Genomic DNA, 10,408 nt, shown 5'->3' with positions numbered 1-10,408 from the left:
AAAAAAATTTTTTTTTCCTATTTAGAGATGCCTATCGCACATCCAGGTGGAGGTATCTGGTAGGTAGTGGCATGAGCCTAGAGCTCAGAGGTTAAGTGTGACTGGAGATAAAATTTTGGAGTCACTAGTCTCATCCCACATGAGGTCCATGAAGGCAAGGATTTTTTTTTTTTTTAACAAGTACATTCAAGAACTTTTAAATTGAAGTGTAAAATACATACATACATGTCCCCTATCATCAGTGTACAGCTCAATGAATTTTCACAAACTGCACATCCTGTTAGCAATACCAAGATTAAGAATCAGAATACTACCCCTCACCCCAGAATCTCACTCCTGCTCCCCTCCAATCACAACACTCCACTCCCCCTTGAAAGGACAATCACTAGCCTGATTTCTAGCAGTGAGATTCATTTTGCCCAGCTTTGCCTATTGTAGAGTGGAATCATACAGTATGTATTATTTTGCATCTGGTTTCGTTCATACAACCTTGTCACATTTATCCACATTGTTCATTCATGTCCATTGTGTGGATATACACATTTTATTTGTCCATTCTACTATTGATGGAAACTTGGGTAGTTTCCACTACTTATCTATCATAAATAGTGCTACTATAGATATGCAAATTCTAGTATATGTCTTTTGATAGGGATATGTGTTTCTATTGGATATATATCTAGAAGTAGAATTTCTTAGTTATGAGATATACATTACAGTCAACAGAAATTTTCCAAACTTATTGACCCAATAGCTACTTCCAGTATCAGAGAGTGCCAGTTGCTTCACATCCTTGGAACACAATGATTTTGTTTTGTTCCATCCAGGGCCTAGAACAGTGCCTTACCTACCTAAGTAATGGGTGTAGCAGTGTACAATAAGTATCTGTTGAAAGAATGAATCTAAACTTGGATGGCATTTAAAGCTGTGAGCTTGATTAGGATCATCTAGGACAATTAGGTAAGTAGGCTGATGAACAGACTTTGGGTGACTCCTAATTTAGAGGACAGGCAGGAAAGAACAAGCAAAGGAGGAGGAAAATGAGAGAATGGAGTTCTTCAAACCAAGAGTACAGTATGTTTCAAGGAGGGGGACTCAACTGTTTTGAATATGGCCAAGAGATCATAAGATGAGGGGAGAAGTTGGGAAAGGAGTTAAGATTTTTGGTCATTTCAAACCTGACGGACATAAGCATTAAATCACTGAAATAGAGACCTCAAATGGGCAACTAGATAAACAAATTTGGAATTTAGAACCTGATATAGAAGTCTGGTATTTGTGAGTGTAAAAATATTTGTGAAGGAGAGAATGTAAATGGAGAAGAGATAGGGTCCCTGTCTTGAGGCATTTCCACTTAGAGGTGGAACAGAGACAAACACTTGCAAAACAGACTATACAGTGTCAAGTGTCTGAGGTAGGAGAGAAATCTGGAAAGTGTCCTGTCACCGAGGTAATCCCAAATCAACTGGTAAACGTTGACGAAAGTTTCAACAAATGAGAAAAGAAAAACAATCACTGGATTGAACAACTACCAGTTAATAACTCCCTTAGTCAAGAAATACTATTCTATAACATCATCACTTTTGAATGCACAAAATCCCACTGTACGGCCATAGTAAAATCTGCTCACCCAGTCCCACTGCAGGATTCTTGGATTCTTCCCAAATCTTTAGAATCATAGGAAATGTTGCCTTGAGCACACTCTTAGACTGAGAATTGCTGGATGAAAAGAGTATGTACCTTCTAAAGGCTTTTGATATAGCTACCAAACTACTGTCTAGAAAGGCTTTACTACCACCCCAAGGAAATACAGTTAATTGTAAAAACAGTCTTTGCCATTTTGATGGGTAATCTGTGGGATCTTACATTTGCATTTTTATTATTAAAGTCCTGGTGGGCATGGCTGGCTCAGTCGGAAGAGCATGCGACTCTTGATCTCAGGGTCTTGAGTCTCAGCCCAGGGTTGAGTGTAGAGATTACTAAATAAAAAAATAAATAATAAACTTTAAAACAAAGTCCTGTATGCTTACTGATCATTAGTTATTTATGAATAGCCTGCCCATAGCTCTTGCCCCAAATGTGAGTTGGTATAGGGCAAACTTTATGGTGAAATGTCTAGAGAACTGTAATGTTGGTTTGGTAAAGCAAAACGTGTAGGTAAGCTTAAAACTGAATTACAGCTTGTGAATAAGATAACGTACATAAATGCTGGAAATTACAATTATTATGCCAGTTATTCCGCAGAAGTAATTGCACCACGGCACAGGAATCTAAAAAGGCAGTATGTGGTGTAGTTGGTCGATTTGAAATAAGAAAGTTATTTGCGGCATTTCCACCAGCCCACTCCAACTCCTGCCCCTCCTCCTGGCTGTTGGCGGTATCACTACGGCAACGACCACGCGCTGCCCGAGGCTCAATTCTCCGGCGGTTACCGAACTGGGCCGCCCCACTCTGGGCAGACCAGCGACTCCACGGCGCGTCCCACCCACCTTGTCTAGGGTCGTTTTCCCCCGGCCGGAGGGCTAGGAGCCCCGGGGCAGCATGGCCAAGGCGGCAGCCTCTTCGCCGCTGGAGGACTTGGACCTAAGCGGAGAGGAGGTCCAGCGGCTCACCTCAGCCTTTCAGGACCCGGAGTTCCGGCGAATGTTCACCCAGTACGCCGAGGAGCTCACGGACCCGGAGAACCGGCGGCGGTACGAGGAGGAGATCACCGCGCTGGAGCGTGAGCGAGGAGTAGACGCGCGGTTCGTGCATCCGCAGCCGGGTCACGTACTGCGCACCAGCCTCGACGGGGCGCGGCGCTGCTTCGTGAACGTGTGCAGCAACGCGCTGGTGGGTGCGCCCAGCAGCCGACCCGGCCCCAGGGGCGCGGCGGCCGGCAGTCAGTGGTCCCTGCCCTACAGCCTGGCTCCCGGCCGCGAGTACGCGGGGGGCCGAGGCACTCGCTACACGGTCTACGACGTGGTCTTCCACCCAGACGCGCTCGCGCTGGCCCGGCGCCACGAGCGCTTCCGCCAGATGCTGGACGCCACGGCACTGGAGGCCATCGAGCAGCAGTTCGGCGTGAAGCTGGACCGCAGGAATGCCAAGACCCTGAAGATCAAGTACAAGGGGATTCCGGAGGCCGCCGTGCTGCGCACACCCCTCCCCGGGGGTGTACCGGCTCGGCCCGAGGGGGAGCCGGAGAGCCCTCTCCCCGATTTCCCCTACCCCTACCGGTGCCCGGCGGTCGCCGGGAACTCAGTGGTCCCGCGACCCCAGGCGCCCTCCCCTCCGGAGGCGGTCCTGCAGCCCGCCCCCACCGAGCCTCGTTACAGCGTGGTGCAGCGCCACCACGTGGACCTCCAGGATTACCGCTGCTCCCGGGACTCGGCCCCCAGCCCGGTGCCCCGGGAGCTTGTGGTAACCATCGAGCTGCCGCTGTTGCGCTCGGCTGAGCAGGCGGCGCTGGAGGTGACGGGAAAGCGGCTGTGCCTCGACTCAAGGAAACCCGACTACCGGCTGCGACTCTCGCTCCCGTACCCGGTGGACGACAGCCGCGGCAAGGCGCAGTTCAACAAGGCCCGGCGACAGCTGGTGGTCACGCTGCCCGTGGCGCTGCCCCCTGCGCGCCAGGAACCCGCCGTGGCGCCGGAAGAGTCCGTCTACACGTCCGGAACTGACGGCGCGGCCTGCGCTTCCGCTCGCGAGGGGGAGGTGGGCCCGGCAGGGGGTAGTGCCGGGAACGGTGGCCCGGATCCCGGGGCTGCGGACGCCGTGATCACCACGCCCGCCGCCGCTGCGGAGGAGCTCGTCTTCGAGCCCGACGAGCGGGACTTGGACGAGCAAGCGGTGTGCACAACCGGCATCGAAGAGGAGCCGCCCTCCGTAGCGGAGAACTCACCTGAGGACGGTGGAGGAGGCTCCCCTGGTACTTCATCTGGGGGCCTTGACAGGGGGTCTGCTGCAGGAAGAGAGAGTGCGCGTGGAGATCTCGGAGCTGAGACGCGAGTGCTTGAGGAAGGCGCGGGCCGGGAGCCCTCCGATCTAGCCATGGGTGGTCCCGGGTCCGGCGGCAAGGAACCTTTGTGTCCTCCTTTACAGTGTAATCAGGATGAAGAATCCCTGACTCTGCTGATTCAAGTGCCTCGGATCCAGCCGCAAAGTCTTCAAGGGGATGTGAGCCCCTTCGGGTACAAACTGGGCTTCTCCACCCAAGACTTAGTTTACTATTCCTTCTTTTTGCAATTTGCTCCGGAGAATAAATTGAGTACCAAAGAACCTGTGGCTAGTATTTCTTCGAACAATGCAGTGATAGAACTGGCCAAATCTCCAGAATGCCATGGACATTGGAGAGAATGGTATTATGGTTTAAACAAAGATTCTTTGGAGGTAACAGTTCTTTCTAGACTCGTATATATTTTTAAAGATGGTATTTATTTATCTGTCAGAACACGAGCAGGGGGAGAGGCAGAGGCAGAGTAGGCTCCCCAACCCCCCTAGCAGGGAGCCCTATGTGGGGCTCATCCCAGGACCCATGAACCGACCTGAACCGAAGGCAGACGCTTAACCAACTAAGCCACCCAGGCGCCCCAAGACTCTTATATTTGAAAAATTCTATCCCACTTTAAAAATTTGCTCTTAAAATTGACCCTTGAATAACACAGGTTGGAACTGCCTGGATCCACGTATAAGTGATCTTTTTTTTTTTTTTTCTCTTTAAAGATTTTATTTATTTATTGACAGAGATCACAAGTAGGCAGAGAGACAAGCAGAGAAAGGAGGGGAAGCAGGCTCCCCGCTGAGCAGAGAGCCCGATGTGGGGCTCGATCTTAGGACCCTGAGATCATGACCTGAGCTGAAGGCAGAGGTTTAACCCACTGAGCCACACAGTGGCTCAGATCATAAGTGATCTGTTTGATACATACAGTATGATATGATAAATGTATTTTCTTTTATGATTTTCTTAAACATTTTCTCTAGTTTATAAGAATACAGTATATGATACACCATACAAAATATGAGTTAATGGACTGTTTATGTTATAGGTAAGGCTTCCAGTCAACAGTAGGCTGTTAATGGTTAAGCTTTGGAGGGGTCAAAAGTTGTAGGTGGATTTTTCAACTGGGGCAGCGGTGTTCCCTTAACCCCCCGGTTGTTGAAAGAGCAACTGTGTATTTGTTACCTCTTGTGGGCAAGTCCTCTAGAACTTGGAGCTGAGCAATACCTAGTTTACTTAGGACATAATTTTCATGAATAGTGTGTTCGATTGTAGTTGCTGCTATACTTTTTGGGTTATTGAGGTTCTTGAATTTCAGATTCAGTACTCCATTATTATGGACAATTAAAAAAAAAAGACTTTATTTACTGACCTGTGTGGGGGTAGGGGCAGAAGGTGAGGGAGAGAGAAGCAGACTCCCCTGCTGAGTGGGAGCATACACTGGGTTCATCCCAGGACCAGAGACCATGACAGGAATGAAATCGAAGAGTGGCTTCCTCAACTGGCTGAACCAATCAGGTGCCCGTACTGATAATTTTTTTTTAACTGTAAAATTTTAAGTTCTAAGGAACTTTTTAAACTCATAAATTAACAGTTGGTGGTTTTCATTGAGATATGTATTAGTGTTACATGTAATTTTTTTTTAGCTTTTATTTAACAAATCAAGGGTTAAATTCCCAGAAATAAAACTAGTTGCAAGGATTATATACTGAAAATTAAGTTTAGCCTTGGGCTTTAACTGGCCAGAAATTTTCATTTCTTCCTGTGATTTTTCCTGGATATTTGCTGATAAGTTACATTTTATGAGGGGTAACTTCTGTGAGAAGTGGTTAATTTGAAACTCTCCCCAAATGGTGAAATAAATAGCCAGGGCAAGGTAAGATACTTTGTGAGAATATAATATGAAATTGACTATCTGCTTATATCATCAGCAGGGGGAAATTTAGGAAAGGGCAGTCAGTTTCCTGTAATTGTTGTATTTATCTATTTATTTTTAAAGTTTATTTACATAATCTCTGCCCCCTACCCTGTGGTGGGGCTCGAACTCACTCATACATAGAGTTGCATGCTCCTCCAACTGAGCCAGCCAGGTGCCCCGTAACTGTTTTAATAAATGTAAAAATAACAACTGGGAAGAAAGTTTTATGAATAGCAGTTAAGAGAATACTAAAGACTATTATTTTAATCTGATTTTCTAGAAGGCTAACATTATTTTAGCAAAGAAACTAGACCAAAATGGGATTAGGGCAACTGTGTTTTATATCTTTGATGCTTGAAGTGGATTTATAGTTACTTCGTTAATCACATTTGCTAAAGCTGATGAAGCCATAATATTCAGTTATTTTTCTTTACATTTTCCTGGACTAGGGTCTAAGCATTAAAGTAAAATTTCTTAAACTCACAAAGAGTAATGGATGGGTAGACATGTACTATATGATGATTATATTATATGCATCATATGAAAATAGAGTGATTTGTGACTGTCAAGATCAGAATTGTTACTTTACACATAAACAAGTACAAAATAGATTTACAAAAGCCTAAATATTCACTGGACATTTTCCTAGAGCTTTAGGACCACTAAATTCAGTTTCTTTTAGAGTAAAATCAGTCATTAGAATAAGGTGAGTTTATGCAAACACTTTGTTTTAATCATAACCATTTCCATTATATATATTATATAACTTACATATTTATATACTAAAATTATTTGGGTATTTTTGTGCAATTAATGTGTCTTTACCAGAGGCAGGAACCTTAGAATTGCTTTTAATTGGGGAATGTTTCTATAATACAGTTATTCTGGAACTTTAAAATAATAGCAAAGAAATTACTCCAAATACAAGATTTTTCTGTACCCTGTGTTCATGGTACGTGTTCTTAAGTTTAAATACTATTTAATGTAAGGGAACTTTAAAACTAGTCTCTTTCTTGATTTTGCTCTCCTATTTGGACCAAATAATGAACTGTTTATTTGGAAATTTGTTTTTATGAAAGTACTTTTATATGGGGCAACATTAAACTGATTTTATGCATTTTAAATACAGTTTTCCCTTCAACACTGTAACTATATACCTGTATTTACTTGACATGAATATACACAAGTTGCTTTGTGTTTGGGATTCTGGTGAAAGTGATTTATGCATTCCCTAATTATAGTTTGGAAATCTTTCCATGTCAGCCTCTTGAAATCTACCTCATTCTTATAAATAGCTATATGCTACTGTCACAATGTATTATCTCAATGCACAAAAATAGAATATACTTATCTTAAATATTATATTTGACTCTTATCTGGCCAAGAACTAAAAGGCAAACTGGTCACACAAAATTTGAATAAATCCTATCATATATATTTCTTAGCTGTCTCATTGGGAAGTATTCTAAAATTAAATTACATTTTATAGCTTCGACTGCATTTATAGCTCTAGAGGTGATTTTTTTTTTCTAGGGGTGATATTATTCTTATAAAATATTAAGAGAAAAAAAGGAAAGGAAAATACCATTTGTAAGTAAGATTATCTCAGATTGTTAACAGAGACTTAAAGAAGGAACTAAACTTTTTTCTTTTTGGATCTTTTCCGATATATGTATATACTCTTGCTATTCTTTTTTTTTTTTTTTTAAGATTTTATTTATTTATTTGACACAGAGAGAGAGATCACAAGTAGGCAGAGACAGAGGGGAAGCAGGCTCCCTGCTGAGCAGAGAGCCCGATGTGGGGCTCGATCCCAGGACCCTGAGATCATGACCTGAGCCGAAGGCAGAGGCTTTAACCCACTGAGCCACCCAGGCGCCCCTACTCTTGCTATTCTTACTGCTCTGTACAATACTGTTTTCTTTTGCCACGACAGCATAGGAGTAACATTAAGCATTTTAAAAGCATAATCCTGAAGTGTGTAAGAATTTGTATGAGCTGTTTTTAGATCAACACTGTCAAAAAATGACCTATAAAGCAGAATATTTTTTCTCTTTTTATTTTAGGAAAGGCTCTTTGTCAATGAAGAAAATGTTGATGAGGTTCTTGAAGAAGTCCTGAGCCCTCCATTTAATCAGACAGTGTCCTTAACCTCACCATTAATTGAAGTTCTTCAGGTTACTGATAGTAAGATTCAAATTCATGCAAAGGTAAGGATTTGGTGGCCTTTGAAGTGATTTAGGACAAGGTTAAAGCCTGACAGATAACTTAATTTTTGATTTCTTGATGTCGTAACTTTAAATTAAGTGTACATAATCGCTGGGAAGACTTAAGAGGAGTAGAGACTTTTTTGCCTGTATTTTCCTATGTGCCAAACACTTTGTGATTCATTTTCACATATCTCATTTAACCCTGAAATAACTGTCCAGTGAGGAAGAGGGAAACTAACATTTGGGAAGTTTGAGTACGAGTCCAGGGACAAACAAGTCTTTTTGACTCTCAAACCATGGGAAGGAGCTATGTCATTCAGTTCGTTCGTTCGTTCTTTTTCTTTCTTTCTTTTTTTTTTTTTTAAAGATTTTATTTATTTATTTGACAGACAGATATCACAAGTAGGCAGAGAGACAGGCAGGGGGGCGGGGGAAGCAGGCTCCCTGCTGAGCAGAGAGCCCAATGCGGGGCTCGATCCTAGGACCCTGAGATCATGACCTGAGCTGAAGGCAGAGGCTTAACCCACTGAGCCACCCAGGCACCCTGTTCATTCTTTCTAGTTGAACCTTAAGTCTGGTTATTCTTAGTCTTCAATATTGGACACAAATAATTTAGTAACTAGCACAATTGATTTACATATGAATTGGGGAGGAGAGTGGCTCCGAAGAATCACAGAAATTCAGGAAAAAGAAATTCAAGAATGCCCTTAAAAGAATGAATACTAAATGGTTTTGTAGGCCATGTGAAAGGGTTTGTAGGCCAGGAATATTTTATTCTGAAGGAGGTAAGGGGTCATTGAAAGGAATTAATCAAGAATTAATGCCAGGTTTGCACTGTCTGCATTGTTAAAAAGAACTGGCAGCATTTAGAAGATGACTTTGAGGCGGAAAGCCCAGAAGCCTATCTGCAGATCTGTAAGCATTATTTCTTCACAACTTACCAAAAAAAAAAAAAACAAAAAAAAAAAACCCCCAAAAAACAAAAAAAACCCACCCCAAACCTATTTCCAGAGAGTTCAATTTAATTTTGTTTTTTTTTCCCAAGGATTCTTAATTTGTTGTTTCTCTTGACATAGTTGCAAGAATGTAGGAACTCTGAACAGCTTCATGAAAAGGAAGACAAAGGCAATGAAGGAAGTCATCTAACTGAAAAAGAAAATATAGAACCTCCTACTACCTCAACTGATTCTGATTCAACTCTAGAAGTTAAAGTACTAGAGACAGATAGTTGTGGTTCAGTTGTGTGCTTGCAACGAGGGGCTCCTGATGTTTCTCACTTGCTATTTGAAAAGTGTCAGCAACCTGAGTCAAAAATGGAACCTGAATTTATAAAAGAAAAAAGTCCTGCTTACTCAAATGAGGAAAAAGAGGACTTAGAAGAGCCAGTGATAACAGAAGAGAAAGAATTAGATGGAGATGACCTATCTTCATTACTAAACAGAGCTTCAGTTCACAATTTACCTGGTCTTAACAACATAAAAGAAACCAATATGCAGGACGGTAGTGTGCAGTTTATTAAAGATCATGTGACTCAATGCGCATTCAGTTTTCATAATTCTCTGCTATATGACTTGGACTGATTCTGTATAATTTTAGAGTTTATAAGAGTAAAAAGTGTTTGGCCTTAAAACATTATCTTTCTGTTAAAGTACTATCTTAAAGTACTCAAGAAAGTATAAAATTAAAATTTGCAGTTTTGATTCTCATGGGGAAACTGGAGATAGTTTGGTTTTTTGTATGTAAAGTTTATACAGTTTCCTTAATTATGGAGACTTTTGTGATTCCTCTGATAGGTATATTTTTTCTAATGGTAAGTTCATCATTTAGTTTTAAAACAACCTGTATATATTTGCTTGTTTTTGGCTTCTTTTGTTTACCATTACTTTTAATAAAGTTTCAAAGTAAATATTCACTAAGTTGTGTCTGTTACAAAATGTAATTCTTAAGAATGCAATTAACTAGAAATTAATCAGTGTGGGGGGAAGGGGTAGAATCTCAAAACTATGCATTTATGTTTCACTAAATATGATTATTTATGCTTGAAACATTCTTAGAACTTTACTAACCAATATTAACCATCCCATTATGATACAGATACATTGAATGAAATTTAGTATTTTTGCTTCACCTCTGTATTTTATGTGTGCCACACACACGCATGTATATATAGTTATACAGGTTATATAGTGATGCCTTTAAAATTCAACTTCTTAAAAGATGTTTTTGGAAGTTACTATTACAGTATTAAAACATTTCTTGGTTTTATAGATACATTTATGAATTTTTTTAAAGCTTTTAAGT

At 41.8% G+C, this 10,408-nt stretch overlaps 1 protein-coding gene across 1 annotated transcript; it reads left to right on the top strand.

Annotated features, from left to right (window-relative positions):
• Window positions 1-2,343: 2,343 nt before the first annotated feature.
• On the top strand, window positions 2,344-10,019 carry DNAAF2 (dynein axonemal assembly factor 2). Its single transcript, XM_080808564.1, has 3 exons — window positions 2,344-4,371; window positions 7,964-8,107; window positions 9,184-10,019. The coding sequence occupies exons 1-3, from the start codon at window positions 2,542-2,544 to the stop codon at window positions 9,685-9,687; spliced, it is 2,478 nt and encodes an 825-aa protein (XP_080664690.1). The 5' UTR covers window positions 2,344-2,541; the 3' UTR covers window positions 9,688-10,019.
• The last annotated feature ends 389 nt before the right edge of the window (window positions 10,020-10,408 follow it).

The sequence above is a fragment of the Martes martes genome (genome assembly GCF_963455335.1).
Source record: "Martes martes genome assembly, chromosome: 7".
In the NCBI taxonomy this organism is placed as follows: domain Eukaryota; kingdom Metazoa; phylum Chordata; class Mammalia; order Carnivora; family Mustelidae; genus Martes; species Martes martes.
This window is presented reverse-complemented; position numbering and strand designations above follow the sequence as displayed.

Excerpts from the sequence above, each read along its gene's own strand:
- DNAAF2 (XM_080808564.1), top strand. The coding sequence starts at position 2,542 with ATGGCCAAGGCGGCAGCCTCTTCGCCGCTGGAGGACTTGGACCTAAGC. Across the intron at positions 4,372-7,963 it reads TAAACAAAGATTCTTTGGAG|GAAAGGCTCTTTGTCAATGA; the intron begins GTAACAGTTCTT and ends TTTTTATTTTAG. Across the intron at positions 8,108-9,183 it reads AGATTCAAATTCATGCAAAG|TTGCAAGAATGTAGGAACTC; the intron begins GTAAGGATTTGG and ends CTCTTGACATAG.